A 19,336-nucleotide genomic window follows, 5' to 3' on the forward strand; every position below is an offset into this window, starting at 1 on the left:
ATTAAATTATTAAGCTTCATTAACAACTTTATGTAAATAATCTTCAAGCGATCAAAAATATATATAAAGAAATTATGATATAATAAAGCTTTGACTTTAATTCGATAAAAACGACAAATATAAAAGGAAACAAAATGTAATAATTTAAAAAGTCATGGCAAACCTCTTAACATTTTGTCAAAATCATCACCTAGGGAAAAATTGAAATAAATACTCTAGAGCAAATAATCATTGTTAAGTTTTAATTCAACTACTTAATTCTATATTTCTCTTGTCAGTTTGCACCTAACGTTAGTTTAAAGATCCAACAGTCTCGGAGAAATAATAAAAATACTTTGGATTCATGAGTGTTAACATTCCTTTCTTTTGTTCAACTGGAATTTATTTGTATACTTACAACAGCTTGTTATTTTTCTAGTTCACTGACTAGAATGACAATGACCCTATAACGACATATATATGTACACACATTACACTATGGAAACTCGGCACCTATATCATATACAGTAATCTCACTTTTCATTACTCACATATTAAAAGAATGACTGCGTCAACGGATGGCTACACCAAAATATTGCAAATATTTCAAGAACCAAAATTCTGAGGTCCATCAGTCTCAGACCGGAAGATTTGCTGGTAGGGTCATCTGTAATAGAAGCAGATAACATAATGATTGGAAACACTCACAAATCTTCTATTGCAACATTCTGATAATCATGCCAATGATTTATGTCATTTCATACATTGTATAGGTACTTTTCCATTACACTTGACTCAAATGGCAATATAATAAAGAAAACATAAAAGTTTTATTACGATTCTTTTCTGGTCTAAATCGATCCAATAAAGCTATTATAAAAGATCCCTCTGGGTAAAATATTTTATCGGGTACCTAGACAAAAAATCGTTAGTGATACATAAATGCAATATACTGATAATGATGCCTAGCAACCAAAGTTTGCAAGAAACTTCACCACTTAGTGCAAGAAACTAAAATACTACGGAGTTTTCGTTATAAAATTTGTCATTTCATATATAGGGCATTTATTTATTTTTCTATTGTTTTAGTTGTAATAAAAAAACTCTTTATAGATGATAAACCTCAATAATGTTTGAAAGAAAAAAGTCTTAACAAGTCGCAACATTTATGTGTGTGTATATATACATATATATGGCGTAGCTTCTATATGGGTAGTAACAGCATGTGGTAACGAAAGGTGATTCATCGAGACGTTTCGGGTAACTTACTTTTCTGGTTTGAATCTGTAGTTGATCATTGGTGTTTCATATCACCTAATTGACGAATTGTCTTTATCTTCCTCCCAAATAGGTGTCTGGCAGACGTTTGAATTTAGTACCTCTATTAACTGTAGCTCCGTCATTGGTTTGTAACATTTACGTATGTAACAGATATTGGTAGTGGGTACATGTACGAATATATGAGGTGGCCAGGCGAACCTCTGAGAAAAATGTTGACTCGTGGACCTCGGATAGAGCTAGAAAGTATTTCAATCCTTGTTTGTGTCAAATATCATTCAGAAGATGGAACCAAAGATTGCTGAATTCACTCCAAGGTGGCCAGGTGGTTAGGGAGCTCGACTCGCAATCAGCAGGTCGCGGGTTCGAATCCCCGTCCCACCAAACATACTCGCCCTTTCAGCCGCGGGGGCGTTATAATGTGACGGCCAATCCCAATATCCGTTGGTAAAAAAATAGTAGACCAGGAGTTGGTGGTGGGTGGTGATGACTAGCTGCCTTCCCTCTAGTCTTACACTGCTTTAAATTAGGGACGGCTAGCGCAGGTAGCCCTCGTGTAGCTTTGCGTGAAATTCAAACCAAACCAATCACTCCAAGATCTCTGTTCAGGCTTGCTTATTTCATATTGATATATAACGATTCTTTGTTTTCATTACCAGTGTTGCTTTTAGTCAAGAATCTTGTAGCTGTTCTAGTCTATCCTTTGTCCCGTTTGTACAGAATTATCTGTCTAATAGCTGTATTTTGTGGTTTCATGAATCTAGTGTAGTTTCGGTGTTCTTTGAGTCGGGCATCAAAGTGTCTACCAGTATTTCCAATGTAGGATTCAATGCAAGATTAGAGGATTTCATAAATAATACATCCGTGGAGATAGAAAGATGGTTTCTTTATAAAGTGAGTTAAAATCGAGCAAAGGGTTTTCCCAAAATTTTCATCTGATGTTAACATTGAAATTTTGAACAGTTTGTTTTAGCGTCTCATCAAAGTTCGGAATACAAGGAAAGTAAATAGTGTGATGATTTTTGTTGTTGTGATATTTCTATTGGTTTGTTTCTCTTCCAAGGACTAAAAGATTAAATACATTCGGTAACTGTGTCTTTGGAAGTTTTAATGATATATTGTCGTTACGATTTCATGTTTTTATCACACATGGATTTGCCACTTTTGTCTAGTGTCTTGATGATACCACGTTTGGTACCAGGTGGATGGCAGGATCGGAAATTGAGAAAAGGTAGAATGGTTGCCTTAATTTTCAATGCGTTTTCACCAGTTAAGATTAATGTTTTATAGTACATATCATTTTTTTTGCCAAAACAAAAATTTCATATAGACCTATCTTTAGATATTGAAAAGATGCATTTCTTGTGTTTTGGAGCCGTTTTCGTATAAGGCTGGATAAAACGGCCCCTCAAAATGGGTTAAATTGACTACCATTGAACTCGTAACAGATGTAAATGAAAATGAATACTGCATTTAGCAAATTCATCTAAATCATCATTTAAATGCGCCCTCCACGGAATAAGAGGGATGTGCGCCATGCGCGATTTGCGCATTATCTAAGATATAAACTAATGACATACATTGCGGCTCAAGCCTATGACGAAAATGTAGGTCATTATCGTGGACTAAGATGACCTAAGCCATCCATAGTGAAACAATCAATCATGTGTTATAAAAACACCGACGAACTTGAACTGTTTAATTTTACAACATATATGGCTAACAATAATTCTTCATTGTATTTAATCAACAAAGTGAACTGCCCTGAAGTATCTTCTTTGTAACCATAAAAGATCAAAGTGTTTAAGATAGATCAAGGTTGTTTAAAAAAGACCGAATTTGAGCTTTGACAATTCATATTCACGTCAGATCGACATTTTATTTATGATGAACAATAGTTACATATAGTTTACAGTTTTACGAAAGGGAATCATCTGATCTGATTTTTCCTATATGTGAAACTGGCACTGAGTGGTCGCGTCAGATGAGATGTTAAGTAGTTTAGGTTACTTTCTTCGCTTGATATTCAATATTTCAATACAATAGGAACATGCGTGAATATCATCTCTAGGATAATAAAATACACAAAAGTACTAACTAGGCTCAGTGAATGTGTAGCAATTCAAAAACTATTGCTTAAGAGAGGTAGCCATACCAATAGGCTGAAAAGGACGAGGAAAGCTGGATGATCGTGATTTTTGTAGATGAATCCAAATGTTAATTGTTTGCCAACAATCATCGAGAGTTTGTTTGATGGCAGAGAGGATCAAGATCGACAGATAATATTTACAGAGAAATATGTAAGGGGACTAATACAAGAATGAGCTATATCTCAGTCAATGGTGTTTGAGATCTGCACAAAATTGATAACATCCTGACTGCTGAAAGATACAAACATATTATTATCTGTCAGAAACAAAACCTGTTGGACAGAGATTTATCTTCCATCAAGATTGTGATCCCAGTAATGCCGCAAATGTAGTAAAAGTATGCCTGGAATGAAAAAGAAACCAAGGAACACTCGCAACTATGGCTTGGCCTGCACCACGTCCCGACATGAATGTTATTAAGGCTGAACGGACTTGTATGGAAACTGAGATGGTAAATGGCAGCCAAACAACTTGATTGAAGTGTGTGAATTAATGAATGGTATTTGGAACAATATTTCACGATCATATATTGATAAACTTGTGCTGATAGTATAAAACAACATGCTGCACTGCTATGCTTAAAGAAAATATTAAATTATAGCGCACTGTAAAATGTGTTTGTGTATAAAAATATTGTGCTAATAATAAATTTACCACAGGTGCAATCAGTTATCTATTGTTTGTGACTTCTGTATGCGTATCACCTATGTTTTCAATAATTATTTACAATGATGTTTTTACGGTTGTAAGCAATTACGATGTCAAAACTGCGTCAATTCTACTTTAAAATAATAATAAACATACTAGTGTTTAACAACAAACACTCACGCGATTATGAAAACTGGACTTTGTAACTTAGCCTATTTTATTGGCAAGCACAAATACAACACACACACATAAAAAAAACAACAACTAAAAATTGAATTAGTAAATGATTGCCTTTAAGTTATAGTCTCCTAATGGGACAGCGGTAAGTTTACAGACTTAAAACACTAAAAACTGAAGTTTGATTCCCCATGGAGGACACAGAGGATAGTCCCATGTAGTTTTACTCTAAAACAAACAACCAAAAATTTTGTAATAATATTTCCAAATAGTAATACACATATTTTTCATGTGGCCAGTTTGTATTGTATACATAACAAGACACAAGAGTTTGAAGTAAAAAGTTACATTGCTGTCATGTGTATATTATTTAGGTAGAATAATGTATGTAGTTATTATCTGTGAATGTGACTAGTTAAATGAACACACATAAACATGATCGTAACTACAATATTAAATCCTGAAGTTCTCAAGTTTCAATTCCTCATGAACAAGTTTGTAACTAAATCTTAAACTTTCTGTTTTGGATAAATAATAAATCACCATCTCTTCAAAAAAGTACAATTCAAAACGTAGCTTAGCGAGTACAGCTACTTTTATTTGTACATGTATTTGTTGCTATATTTTTATTAGTTTTGTGGTATATAATTGTTAAAGACAATTAGAGTTAGAAAAACAGTTGGTGTAATACACAAGTTTCCGGTGTTGTACTGCTGAACAATATTCTTATCAATATTGTTGTGTAGAACAAATAGACAATTATTTTATGACTAAAGAAAGTTTTAGCCTTGTACATTAAGATCGGGTCTGGTAATCAAGTACTCAACTCGAAATTTGGGGGTCGTGAGCTCGAATCCCAGTCACTGAACGTGCTTATTCTTTATAGATGCTGATTGGGCAAGCCAGCCGGATGTAAAAATTCTTGGCTTATAAAAATATCAGCCGACCTTAAACTAGTTGAAATTAAGATCGTAACTGAAAAAAAGGAAAATAAAACATGTTAAGATCGAGGAATGTCTTTTATTATCCATTGATTTCCGAAGGTTCGTTTGTTTGCTGTTAAGATCAAAGCTATACAATGGGCTATCTGTGTATAGCTGTCTTTAGTTTTAAACTGACAGAGAAGAGGGAAGGCAGCTAGTGAAAAGCGCCCACTGATAACTCTAGAGCCAGCTATTATCTAACCGATTAGTGGGATTTGACTGTCACTTTTGTAGCGTGCCCACGACCCCAAAGGTCTGGGGGGAGCGTATTTGCAGCAATTGACAACGAACAATAAGACCTAGGATCCTCCGTCTAAGCTAGCCACTATACTTCGCCATTTTTAAAAGAAAACGTCTACGCAAAGTAAAATGTATTTCAAGCTTCACTGATAAAATTTTAGACTATTGATGTTGTACAGGATGTTTTCAAGTATTCTGCTGAATTGTGCGTTTGTTGTTTTAAAAATAAATCTTTTCAAATTCTATATACCATTTATACACTGAAACCAAACGGCTGGATAAAACTACAAATCTAGTGTTATGATTACAGACTTTGACGGCACAGTTCAAGATAGCTAGTTATAATAATACAAGTGCTGAAAGACCAATGAAAAATATTAAACATTGAACTCTATAATCATCCAATTAACAATGAAATCGTGTAAATTGATGAAACTTACTGAATTAACGCATTGGACAAAAGGTAACAACATATGGCCAGTTATCAATCAATGTTAATGTATTACAACATCAATGCTCTTTTACCAGTTTTATTTATATGGTGCTTGGCTGATTTACAATAATGCTTTGGAAAAATGGATTAAAATGCAATATAGTGGACGCATGCACAGAAATCGTAGTTTTTATAAATGAAGTAATCTTACCAGGGTAGTGAAACAACCTTCTCTCCATCACGAACTTGGTTCCGTTGATGGTAATTACACATTCAAATACTGTCGGCTCATTTCGAGACAAATGAGTAATTTTCAATGATTTCATAATTTTCACATTATAACCATTATAAGGATCCCGAGAAAGGGTTTGGACCACATCAATTGTCAAGTCCTGTAGCTTCTCCGTGGAAGTAGTCTTGTATAACTTCAGTTGTGGATCTGGAAAAACTCCTTCAGCTTCACACTGAAGGCGGAGTTCATCCTTCTCCTCATAGCTTAGTTTGAAACCAAATTCTTTCGGAGGCGCTGTAGAAAAAGTAGAGATTTACTGAACTATGTAATAAGTAGCATACTGTACTGGTTTAGTAATGTAAAATAAATATGTTCAAAATATATTGATATTTAAGAGATACTGTATGAAAAAGGCAATGGATTAAACTATTCTAGTTTTCCTAGCGAACGTAGCTGTTTCGTTATGCATACTTTCATTATGAATATGTTGACCTGAATTGTGTATTAATGACAATCCTAGGGGTTGCGTCGATAGATGCTGATCTTCCCATATGACGGCCAGTTGTCTCGCGGGAGGTAGAAAAGGTTTTTTTTTTTACCTTTGTTACCAGTAGCCTTCTGGTTGAATACTGTACTATTGATTACCCATCTTTGGATTTTTACAGCTACACCATATGGAACTTTGTCTTCCAGCAGTCTCTTTACCTCAGAATGTTGATGAAGGCTTTTCACAGTTGATGTTTTTCGCCTTACTAGTGTTTTACTCCTTGTATAGTGTGGCACATACATCTAGATAAGATGTTCTTGACATCTAGACGTTTTGCTTTCAGCCATCCATCTGGTGACCAACCACCCTGAATTTAATTCAGTACTGCCATCAGTCACTCGTTAATATTGCGTTGATGATAATACCTAGTTTTAGTTGGTTGCTTTCACAATTGCAGAAGAAAGCTTGCTTTATGGCTTTAAGCTCCATCCTTGTACCGCTAGCAGGAAATTTGAATGCTTTACCGACCTTATTCAGAATGTTTCTGCTCCGCAAGACTATGAATATCCAACCAGCACTCTCTTTGTCTCTGCTGTGGAGACCAACCGTGGCTATGATGGCAGATGACTGACCACCACGATCTTTAAAAAGTGCATACAGGCTTTTTTTGCTTCACCCTTTGACCAATATCTGAATTTTTCTTTTCGGCTAATTTCCGGAGATTCCATTGGCGCTAGATTTATTCTACATTGAGGGAATCTGAGATCTGGTGGTAATGTATCTCAGTGATGGTTGTATAACACTGCTCCACCCACGACTGACTGTGTCCTGAGTCGCCTTTTAGTCAGTGTCCTGCTTGGATGGTGTCTGTTTTGGAGCTGGGATGTCTTAATTGCAATGGGCAGTGACTCGATGATAGTAACTAAACTTCAAGGACTATTAATAGTTTTGCTGTTGATACTCTGCGATGGTGCTGAGACTCTTTAGGTGTTATACAGGTTTGATGTGGTGGTTGAAGTACATCCCGTCACCTGTCTTAAGCAACTATTTTGTATCTTCTCAATCTTGTCTAGCTGCGTAGCCTTTATAATGATGATCGATAGTGTATAATTCAGGATGAAAAGATAAGACTTTGGAATAGTATAAGCAGGTGACGTTCTTCAGGTTTATTTCTTGCTGCAACTGTCAATACCTCGCTAACTTTGGTAGCTCTGGTTACCGTGATGTTGATGTCACTCTCAAAGATTAGCTTAAGTAGTTTGGTGTTTCTTCCAGTGATAGTAGTGAACTTGTAAATATTTTTAACGGACAAGTTAAGATAGCTTAATAATGTTAATAAAATAAACTGAAATACATGGAGTATATGATATAACGAATATAAGAAATTAATGATAATGCAAGTATTTTTATTCATAGAAAAGTGATAACAATATATTATTTTGTTGAGATGAAAAACTTTAAAATGTTTTAAAATATCACCTGTTAGACTCACACATAATTAATTTATTAGTAGCAGTTACTTCGCCTTTCTTCTACGTTTCGAAGGCCGAAACTCACCATTTGCCAAGTAATTGTTCTGGTATATAAATAATAAAATAGCTTAGTAAAGTTGCCTTAAATGTAACATTTTTATATTATAAACACAGACAATGCTCTGGACCAGTATTTGGGTTAATTTTGGTATATAATATACATGCACAGACAACGTTACGAAACTCTGAGAATAAACAGAAATAATTCGTTGTACAATTATAAAGTAAGACAGAAAATGTGGGCAAGACAGAAGATTAGTTAAATACATAATGCAATTTTATAATTAAGCACGCTTTAAGATCAGACTTTCTCCTTTGTTAACTTTATCCATATTATGAGAGTGTTGTTTTCAAAGTGTGGTAACGCAAGTGACAGCTGCTAATTATCTTTGCCTTGAGCATGTTGATGAATTAATGGACTTTAGTGATTAATACCATGAGGAAAATTACGGTTATTATCTTTAAATATAGTTTACGGATTGCACAGATAAACGTATCCATACTGAAAAGTTTTCAGTGAAATGAAGAAAAATATTATAGATTTATTTACAGCTCTAACATTGATAGTGAAATTCAAGAGAAGATAAAAAATGGCCTTGCAACACTTAAAACGGCTCATAAGCTATCGTATATCTTCTCATAAAGACGAACAACCTAAGAAAAACAACGTCATGTAATTAGGTGATTGTTCACACATTAGAGATAGAACAAGGGGCAAAAGTATACAGTTAATGTCAGAATGCAAGTTCAGAGTTCAAATGCTTATTTTCAGATTTTATTTTTTTTCAGAAAAATTAGACTAACTATCAGAAGTTTCGTGAGATATGATTCAACGTGTAGAATATAATAAGTCAAAAATTGGTATAAGGTAATTTGTTTATATGTTTGTAGTTAAGTACAAAGCTACACAATGGGTTATCAGTGCTCTGCCCACCACGGGTATCGAAACCCGGTTTCTAGCGTTGTAAGCCATAACACTGTTCCGCTGGGGGGGGGGCAATAATACGTAAATATAAAATATAACAGATAAAGATATTTTATATATTAAAGATTCCAGTCATTATAGTTAAGGAAACTAACCTTAAAGAAAGCATAGAATACAAGTTACTTGTATAAATGTTAACTTATTGTATTAACAACAAAACTTTTTGCGTCTTATTGTTATAAAAAATGCATTTGATAAGTATAGAAATGATGTAAATTAGGTAATTTTGTATTTCCAGTTCGATAAGGTAAATGACAGATGACTTCTACACCTGACTGTAAAATGCTTCTGATATGGAACTGATTTCTGAAACAAAACTTTTTTTTTTCATAACCTGAAGCAAGTTTTGAAAAATTAGCATATAATAGAGAAGAAGCCCTTTTGTTAATTTCTCACTATCAACTGCTTTAAGCACCCATATTCCCAAACTTAGATTTTTTTTGTTACATTGGACAGAAAGATAGATAGGAAAAGTTCCATGATTAAAAACTGCTGTTTAAATAAGTAATAACCTGAAATTTAGTAAAAAAGAACAAAAGTGAGGAAAACAAAACATTTTCTAATTAGTCGTGTAAACAAATATTGCAGATATAAAACTAAAATAAGAAAAATGAAAAGAAAATCATTAGAAAATTTACGGAATGAATTATATATATAATATTTATAACAGCCTTATAACAATAACAATACAAAATCTTTGTTCCAGCTACTAATTAAAATAAGTATTCACAGCGCGTTGGCTCAAAATTGTTTGTAAAACGGATAATTTTAACTTTGAGACCATGTAATTTCAATTTCCGAATACAAATATTCAAAATAATGTATGTTGTAATGTTTGCCACTTAGAGCTAGTTAGATGAAAAATAGAACATATCAAACATTACAAGATGTCGTGGATAGAGGTCATAAACTCACAAACTGTTTTCGTAAACGTGGTTTCTTTTACCGCATTCTCAATATCAGATTTATTCATTTTTGTGGGAATTAAACAATATTCTTACTACTAATTATGGGATTAATAGTTTCACGACAATACTTTTGCTACTAATTATGGGATTAACAGTTTTACACAATATCACGACAACGTTCTTGCTACTAATTATGGGATTAACAGTTTTACACAATATCACGACAACATTCTTTCTACTAATTATGGGATTATTACATAATATCACGACAACATTCTTGTTACTAATTATGGGATTATTACACAATATCACGACAATACTCTTGCTACTAATTACGAGATTAACAGTTTTACATAATATCACGACGACATTCTTGCTTCTAATTATGGGATTATTACACAATATCACGACAACATTCTTGCTACTAATTATGGGATTATTACACAATATCACGACAATATTCTTGCTACTAATTACGAGACTAACCGTTTTACATAATATCACGACAATATTCTTGCTACTAATTACGAGACTAACAGTTTTACATAATATCACGACAATACACTTGCTACTAATTACGAGATTAACAGTTTTACATAATATCACGACAATAATCTTGCTACTAATTACGTGATTAACAGTTTCACACAATATCACGACTTTTCTAAAACTGTCATAATTACTCTTAGATGCTCTATGGTGTCTCAGCGGTAAGTCTGAGGGCTTATAACTCTAAATATCGGATTTTGATACCCCTAGTGAGCAGAGCACAGATTTCCCATTACGCAGCTTTGTGCTTAACAAAAAACAAACAAATAAATACTCCTTAATTTCTTAACTATGTTTTAAGGCAATAATGGAACGTTTTAGTACGACGACCACCATTAGTTTAATCTCTCGTTAGTGTGAGCTCTTACTACACCAATGTAAGCTGTATAACGCTAACTTAAATAGTATGACATTACAACATTAATTTAGTTACATATTTACCGTTGTTATTATTTCTTTGTTTAAGTATTATTATTACTGTGAACGTTCAAGAATCTTATCATTCCTTATACATGTTAGATTTAATTTTTAAGTTTTAACTTTATTTATTACTCCCGACAGCCTGCTTCATGTCTTTTGACAGAAGGTTGCTAAAGTCAGGTTAGTTTTGTGAAACTCACTTCATCTTGTGTTTTAAAATCAGCTTAGTTGTGTTAAACTCACTACATAGTTTGTTTTAAAGTCAGATTAGTTGTGTTAAACTCACTTCATATTGTGTTTCAACAAATATTATATTGCATGTAATTTGATTGTTTTAGTTACTGTATATATATATTACTACTATTTTGTTACTAATTGAATTTGTTATATGTTATTTTGTTTCTATATTCTCTCTCAATAGATATAGTTTTCTCTGCACTGTCTGTACGGCCTTGCTACCCGATCTATGGATAAACAGTAAACATGTGTCATAATAATTTATTTTAGATGTGAAGATATTTAATTTATACCGTCGGTGAAGTTTATTACACCGATGTCAAGGTTTTCAACGGACAGGAAATTTGTAACAATAGGTGAAGTAAATAAATAGTTTTATTAACAATATTGATTACAATGTTTAATATATATATATACATAACTATATACATATTGTTTATTATAACGATTATTCTGGAATAATATTCTAGTTTATGGATTTAGGGCTAATCTATATCTCGTAAGTTGGCCGAATCTCATGACGTTTTTTGGCAATATTAAAGGTAAAATTCTTGTTATTAGTCAGACTCGACTAGTTACAGTAACACTCCCCTGATGATGGTAGCTGTGTTACAGAAAATAGTCTACTATAACTAATTATAAAGAGTTTTTATAATGCCGTTTTTTTTACTTAATATAATAGCACAATGTGCATGAAAAGAAATTACGAACATTCTAGTCTTTATAAGTAGGAACGTACGAACAGTGTGCTAAATTACATATGTTCATTACCAGGCCAGTTTTTAATTTTGATCTATGTAGGCAGCTTGCTTTGAGCGTAAGTTAATATTGTCTTTCACCAAGCGTGAATGACTGACATGTCGTGAATCTTCAAAATTAGGATTTAACTAGTCTCTTGTAGCTTTATTTAATAACGTAAAGGCATTGAACCCAAATAAAACTTGAAGACAAGAAAGCAGAATTAAATAAATGTACTGAAGGATGGTGATAATGATTTCTTCAATAGAAAAGTAGTATTGGAAATAGTTGATGATGGTTTGTTTTAATGATAAAGGAACAACTGGTTTCAGCAATTTAAACTGAGTAATATACCGTCTTGCAATGGAATTAACAATGCATATTTCGTACACTATACTATGCTATATGTGTATAAATAATGAAGGTTATCGTACACCCACGTTGTGTGGTATAACTAATAAAACAAGTTATATCTAAATTTAAATTTCCTGCTTTTTTGAGCTTTCAGAGCCAGTTACTTGTTCTGTATATTTGCTAAGTTATATATATATATTATTACATCAAAATGCGATATCTAATGCATGTGATATATATATATATATTTTTTTTTTCTACGTTTCCTCAGAGAGACATACTGTTGTTCTATTGTTTCTTTTTCTTCCAAACACTTTTCAATCGATCACCAATCCTTCATTTCTCGGCGGACTGGTTTGAAAATTGGTAGGGTTATACCATAGATTGAAAATTGGTAGGGTTATACCTTGGTTTGAAAATTGGTAGGGTTATACCTTGGTTTGAAAATTGGTAGGGTTATACCATGGTTTGAAAATTGATAGGGTTATACCATGGTTTGAAAATTGGTAGGGTTATACCATGGTCCAATACGCCCAGACTCCTTTTAATTTTTTTTTGATTTAGGTATTTTTAAATATTCTAAGGGGTCGAAGTTAAAACAACCCAAAATGTATATTTTTGGCTCCTGTGCGGTCATATTTACAGCAATCAAGATAAAAACTGGTAGAAATATAAATTCTTATGCGCCCAACACATTGTCTTATAAAAGTGTTGGATTGGCCTATTTTAAGCCTTTTTATTTTTTCTAAAGAGGTCAGAGCTAAAAACGAAAACATAATTTTGGGGTTTTGGGTCAATTACCCGGCTTATTTTGACCAATTTACATGGAATTTAGTACAAAGATACTTTTCTACAGGTCTCACACATTGACAAACAAAAATGACGGACTTGTCAATTTTTACTAAATATAGGGAGGTCAAGATGCCACAAAAAGCACAATTTTAGGGTTTTTAACAACTACTCCGCTGTATTTCAGCAAATTTACATGGGATTTGGTACAAAAACACCCTTTTACAGGTCCCAAATAGAGATATAGACAATTTTGAAATTTCTGTTTTTTTGCTCAATTTTTCAGCAAGGAAAGCACAATATGGGGTTTTTCGTCAACTATTCATGTGTATGTCAGCCAACTTACATGGGATTTAGTGCAAAGATACTTTCATGCAGCCCCCAATAAGTGATATTTTTAGATTTTTTTTTGTTTTTGACGATTTTTCTGGTGTCAAAATTGGCCATGTTGGGATTGCGTGACGGAGACATGTTGCATTCGCCCATGTAGTGTTGGCCTCTTTAATTTACCATTTCTATTGTTGAGTGTAGTTATGTTCAAATGCTAAAATTAGTTATAAATATATCGATAACAAATCAATATATTGTTACATCAGAAACGTTTTATTCGTATCAGAGATTAAATATAAACACAACCTTGTAGAGGACGTCTTTAAATAAGTAAAAGAACATTGATGGCATTACTTTAAAAATTATTCAAACAGCTGTCAATACTTGCTTAAAATAGTAGTTTTAATATGCAATATATCGTTGCTGTATTAGAAGCCACTGGGCACGCTAGTTTTGAGAAGAAAAATATTATCGACATTGCTCTTGTTCATAAAATATCTAAATACTCACATTCGAATAATGTCTCAAAACAGTGAACAGAACTAGTTTCTAGTACCTCAAGTTGGTCAGATCCCCAAATTCCATTTTATTTGGGGTTTTCAGCATATCAGGTTGATGAAAATTAGTTCTATGTTTTACATCAAACCTTCAATCGTACTTTAATATAATTATTTAGGATAAAATGAAAAGTGTGAATGCGTTAAATTAGTTGTAAATCACAACGCTTGATCTATTTGCTTGTAATGAGATTTGTTGGTAGATTAGCGTGACAGATTAGAGACTGAACTTAATAAAGCACTTGACGTTCGGAAAGAAGACCGTTAGGAACTAAACAGTATAGTACGTTCAAACGTTATGATGATAAGGTGGTAGCGTTGAAAAGTTGAGTGGAAAGAATGACCATGACAGCGACAACGTCAAAAACTATATATACATCCATCGAAGATTGTCGACGTTATTAATATGGCTTATTTACGGACAGGTCATGAGCGTTTGATAGGTAAATCATGTGGTTCTAAATTTCCCTTGATTTCAACATCCAAACTTGAAGTTGGGTAATGCCCGAAAAGACAATTAGGAGAGTTAGTTTGGAGTATGATGTTCCATAATAGTTCTGATCAGTTTTTTCTCGAATTCTGTATTTTTATTATAGAACTGCTTATAGTTAAAGGGAATGATTTAGGTGACACTGTTTCACTTGCATGTTTTTAAAAACAAATTGTCACCATAGTAATATAACAAAGGCAACAGCATTAATAATGATGACGAATAACAGGCTTTTGTTTTGTAATTTTGTAGGATGCACATTTTTTTATCGTTTGTCAAGGATGGAGAAAGAAATAAAGCAATGGGAGGCGAGTATTGGACTCTCAAGTCCACACTCCGGCATGTTAATTAAGGAAGAACTCTCCGATTCACAGTGCAGCAGCTAACTACCATGCCACATCCGATGAGTTGAAATTGGGCAAAATGTCGTTGTGTGTATCCCAGAAGGATGGACTGCACCCAATAATGTTCTTGAAAATATCAATGATGATGGTTTTTACCAACTGAGGAACGTCTAATGGCGTGCTTGAGTGTCTCTAATGTTGCAGAGTTTCAACCGAAAGATATCACGTTTTCCTCCGCAAAAGACATTCCCTCTGATGAAGCAATCTCCTTACGATAATCGTCTTCGTGTCAACCAGGATCAACCCAAAGAATTGTATCGTGCAAGTGTTGTAAATATTGTAAAACCAAAGACTGCAAGCGAAAATAAATCAAAAGCAATTCAAAATGTCATTTTAATAGAACAATGAATAAGGCCTGAAACCAACAACCAGTACATATATGGTTGTAATAGCGTGGAGAAACTGGCTTCTCGAATCAATGGCCTCCAAAAAAGTGAACATTTTATTTTGTATCAATTTCTTTGGCAAGCTGTGTATTTTTGAATAATTAACGTTTTACTGAGATACTGCGTTTTAGTTAACCTACTATTTGATTAGAAATTGCTTTTTTCTTAAGTTAAGAATTCAGAAAGCCATGGATTTTTGAGAAAGTTCATATTTAAGTTCAGTAATATACTATCGGACTATCAGTTCATATTGCACACTTAGAATTTTTTAAGCGTTACCGTGTTATTGAAATATTGCGTATTTGCTGTATGGTAACAAGATACACATTTCTACTTTTTCCAAGTTAGCATTTTAGGAGGATACGAATATTGAGAAAATATGCACCAGTTCGTATTGTACGTTACGAATTTTGAAAATAAGATATTACATTTCAGATCTATTCTGTATTTCTATGTACCAACTCGTTTTTACAAAGTATACTTAAAGCAACTTTACATGGGTAATATTTTATCCTTTCATCTCTCTCTCTCTCTCTCTCTATACTATATATATATATATATATATATATATATATCTTTATATATCTATGTCTCTATCTATATATATCTATGTCTCTATCTATCTATATATATCTATCTATCTATATATATCTCTATCTATCTATATATATCTCTATCTATATATATCTATATCTCTATTTATATGTGTGTGTGTAGAATCTTAAAATTTAATAAAACTACGAGCAAACACAAAATATGCAGAAATAAAACTAAATGTCAAAAACTTATAGGTGGTGTATAACAGCGTACCAGCTTTAAAAAACAGGAAAAGATAGTCCGTCTTTCACACACTACATGAACGCGGGTGAGAATCTGTTATATAACAACAGATGAACAAACTTGAAATTATTGGAGAAGAAAATTCATGTGCTTGAACAAGCACATGATCCAAACAAATTGAACAAGCACATGATCCAAACAAATTGAAGAAGCACATGATCCAAACAAATTGAACAAACACATGATCCAAACAAATTGAAGAAGCACATGATCCAAACAAATTGGACAAGCACATGATCCAAACAAATTTTCAAGTGGTAAATTATACGTTACATTACAGTTGTTAATAGTTAGAAAAGTAATTAAGTATTTTGTGAAGTGTTCTTAACAAATTTGAAAAGTACTTAGTAGTACAGGAAAGTATAAGAATGTGTTTTTTACTTATTATTATTTGTTTGTTTGTAACTAAGCACAGAGCTACACAATGGGCTATCTGTGCTCTGCCCATCACAGGTATCGAAATCCGGTTTCTAGCGTTGTAAGTCCGCAGACATACCGCTGTGCCACTGGGGGGGATATTATTATTTGACAGAGATCAAGTACCGAAATATTAACAGCTATATAGATTATAGACCTTTTTCACTCAGTTTGTTTGCCTGTTGTTAAGTATAAAACTACACAATAATGAGTTTGATTTGTTCGGCCCAACGCGGGTATCGAAACCTAATTTTTAGTGTTATACCACCTCAGACTTATAGCTGAACCACCCAGAGAATTTAATAACTACAGATATACTGAATCCTTTGAATGAACAGGAATATTAATATTATTCCTACTTTTATTAAACCTTGTAGGTTTAATTACATCTTTTCTTCACAGACATTCAATGGAACTGAAGGACTGCGTGAGTTCTGAAACTCTTAACATACATGTTACAGTCCAACTTTGAAAACTTTTTTTTTCATAACATAGATTTAAATAATTATTCATCAGTTCCAGAGAACACGCTACATTTATCTCAGACATTAGTAATCATTTCAAATGCATTCAGAAACGCTGTAGTGAATCAGGAAAGTTGATCAAGATTATCATTATATCATACGCTTTTGAATGTGACCTAATGGTTGTTTAACATTTCAGAGTCATTTGACACTACGTATAAACACTGCATTAGTCAATAATATTAATCCACTTGCTTGATCGTACTTATGCATATTATCTGAAATTATCGTTCTACGCGTAAAACGTGATAATAGTAAAACTTTTAAGCTAGCTTTAAACCTAAAATAAGTGTATTCCAGTATGGATTACAGCAGAGTTGTTTATTAAAGAAAAAAAACGATTTTGTGCATTCTTTTACCCGTTGCTGCAGAATTAATATACGCGAAACGTAGAGTTTTAATGTATTTCCCATTTATTCTTCTTATTACAAGGAAAATATTAAGTTCGTTTGTGCATTACAAAACACATTCAGTGTTATTAAATCATTGTTTTTTTGGGGAGTTCTTTATTACTCGTAAAATTTATGAATAAAAAAATAAAATAAATATGTATAAAATGAAGAACTTTAGGCTACAGAGGTATTAGCACGTTTATAAACCCCTAGCCACAAATACAGAATCGACGACGTTATGTCCTTAAATCACACTGATGTATTGTTCATATCACAGCAGGGCCCGGCATGGCCAGGTGGTTAAGGCGCTCGACTCGCAATCTGAGGGTCGCGGGTTCGAATCCCCGTCGCACCAAACATGCTCGCCCTTTCAGCCGTGGGGGCGTTATAATGTGACGGTCAATCCCACTATTCGTTGATAAAAGAGTAGCCCAAGAGTTGGCGGTGGGTGGTGATGACTAGCTGCCTTCCCTCTAGTCTTTCACTGCTAAATTAGGGACGGCTAGCGCAGATAGCCCTCGTGTAGCTTTGCGCGAAATTCAAAACAAACAAACATATCAAAGTAGAAAAATTAATAGCAAGGTACTTAAGTGTCGAATATGGTAGAAACGAAATTCGTAATTACGAAAAATATATCATGTTAAAAATTACTGAGTATTATCGACACTCCAAACAAAATATGCTGAAATATCTTTTTAAATTTCTCGAGTCGTGTGTTTCTCTAAACGCCAAATCCAATTTACTGAATCTTATGACGACCATTGATTTTAAATGTTAGAGCTATAGACAGATAGCTGGAGCTTAAATCTGGAGAGTTGTTGAGTTTCTTGTTTACAATTCTAATATACTCGGGTTGAGGCGTTAATGACCCAAGAACCTCAGGCGTGTTGACTTCTACAGGAATGTAAGCGGAAGGCTTTAGCGCATATTTAGGTTGCAAAGCCCCCCCCCCCAAAAAAAAAAGAAGAATAAATAACCCGATATTACAACTTGTATCACCACTTCAATATATAATTACACTCCTTCGAAACGACTATTTTATGTAGATTTATAACAAATAAAACTTAGAGCAGCCTTCTGCAAAGAGCGCATTATCACTGTTAAAGATATATCTTATATACCAATGATACCGGAGGATTTTAACGAAAATACACACTTCTTTTTTTATTTTTTTTCGCGAGCGAAACATGTAGTTGTGTTTGTTTGTTTTTAATCTCAAAGTTATACGGTGGGTTATCTGTGTTCTGCCAGATTTTTAGCGTTATGAGCCTTCAGGTTTACCACTGAGCCACCAGCTGGGTGGGAGAGGCATGTAATTTTGATGTTTTCACTCTTGTACAGACATTTATAAACTGTATTTGGTGAATGAGAATATTTCTCTGTTGATGACGCTTTTTCTCCTTTTAATAAGTTACTAATAAAACAGTTTATTTATTAACATTTTGAAAGATAATAGGTGACTTTCGTGTCCTCTGAATAAACAATTGCATATAGTGCGGCAGAAATGAGGGGGGGGGGGCTCTAGTTTTTGGGCAATCTAAAGTGGTGACAGAGTGAAGATGACCATATTTAGCGTCTCTAGTCTGGCAGACTGAGAAGATTTATCACAAAAAAAAGATACCACGTTATCTGAGGGGTGGGGTGATGGAACTGTCTGTATAAACTGGACAACTAAATACAGCTACACATGAATGCGATACCACATTATCTGAGGGGTGGGGTGATGGAACTGTCTGTATAAACCGGTCAACCAAATACAGCTACACATAAATGCGATACCACATTATCTGAGGGGTGGGGTGATGGAACTGTCTGTATAAACCGGTCAACCAAATACAGCTACACATAAATGCGATACCACATTATCTGAGGGGTGG

At 33.5% G+C, this 19,336-nt stretch overlaps 1 protein-coding gene across 1 annotated transcript in view; it reads right to left on the minus strand.

The window, feature by feature from the left end:
- Positions 1-451: 451 nt before the first annotated feature.
- The window catches only part of LOC106473678, a 38,084-nt gene continuing 19,199 nt past the window's right edge, over positions 452-19,336 (minus strand). Inside the window, exons 3-4 of the mRNA XM_013934361.2 lie at positions 6,100-6,414; positions 452-646 (exon numbers count right to left, since the gene is read on the minus strand). Of these exons, the coding sequence (XP_013789815.1) occupies positions 534-646; positions 6,100-6,414 (428 nt within the window). The 3' untranslated portion in view covers positions 452-533. The remainder of the gene's footprint in view (positions 647-6,099; positions 6,415-19,336) is intronic.

Source organism: Limulus polyphemus, unplaced genomic scaffold, assembly GCF_000517525.1.
Source record: "Limulus polyphemus unplaced genomic scaffold, Limulus_polyphemus-2.1.2 Scaffold132, whole genome shotgun sequence".
Lineage (NCBI taxonomy): Eukaryota > Metazoa > Arthropoda > Merostomata > Xiphosura > Limulidae > Limulus > Limulus polyphemus.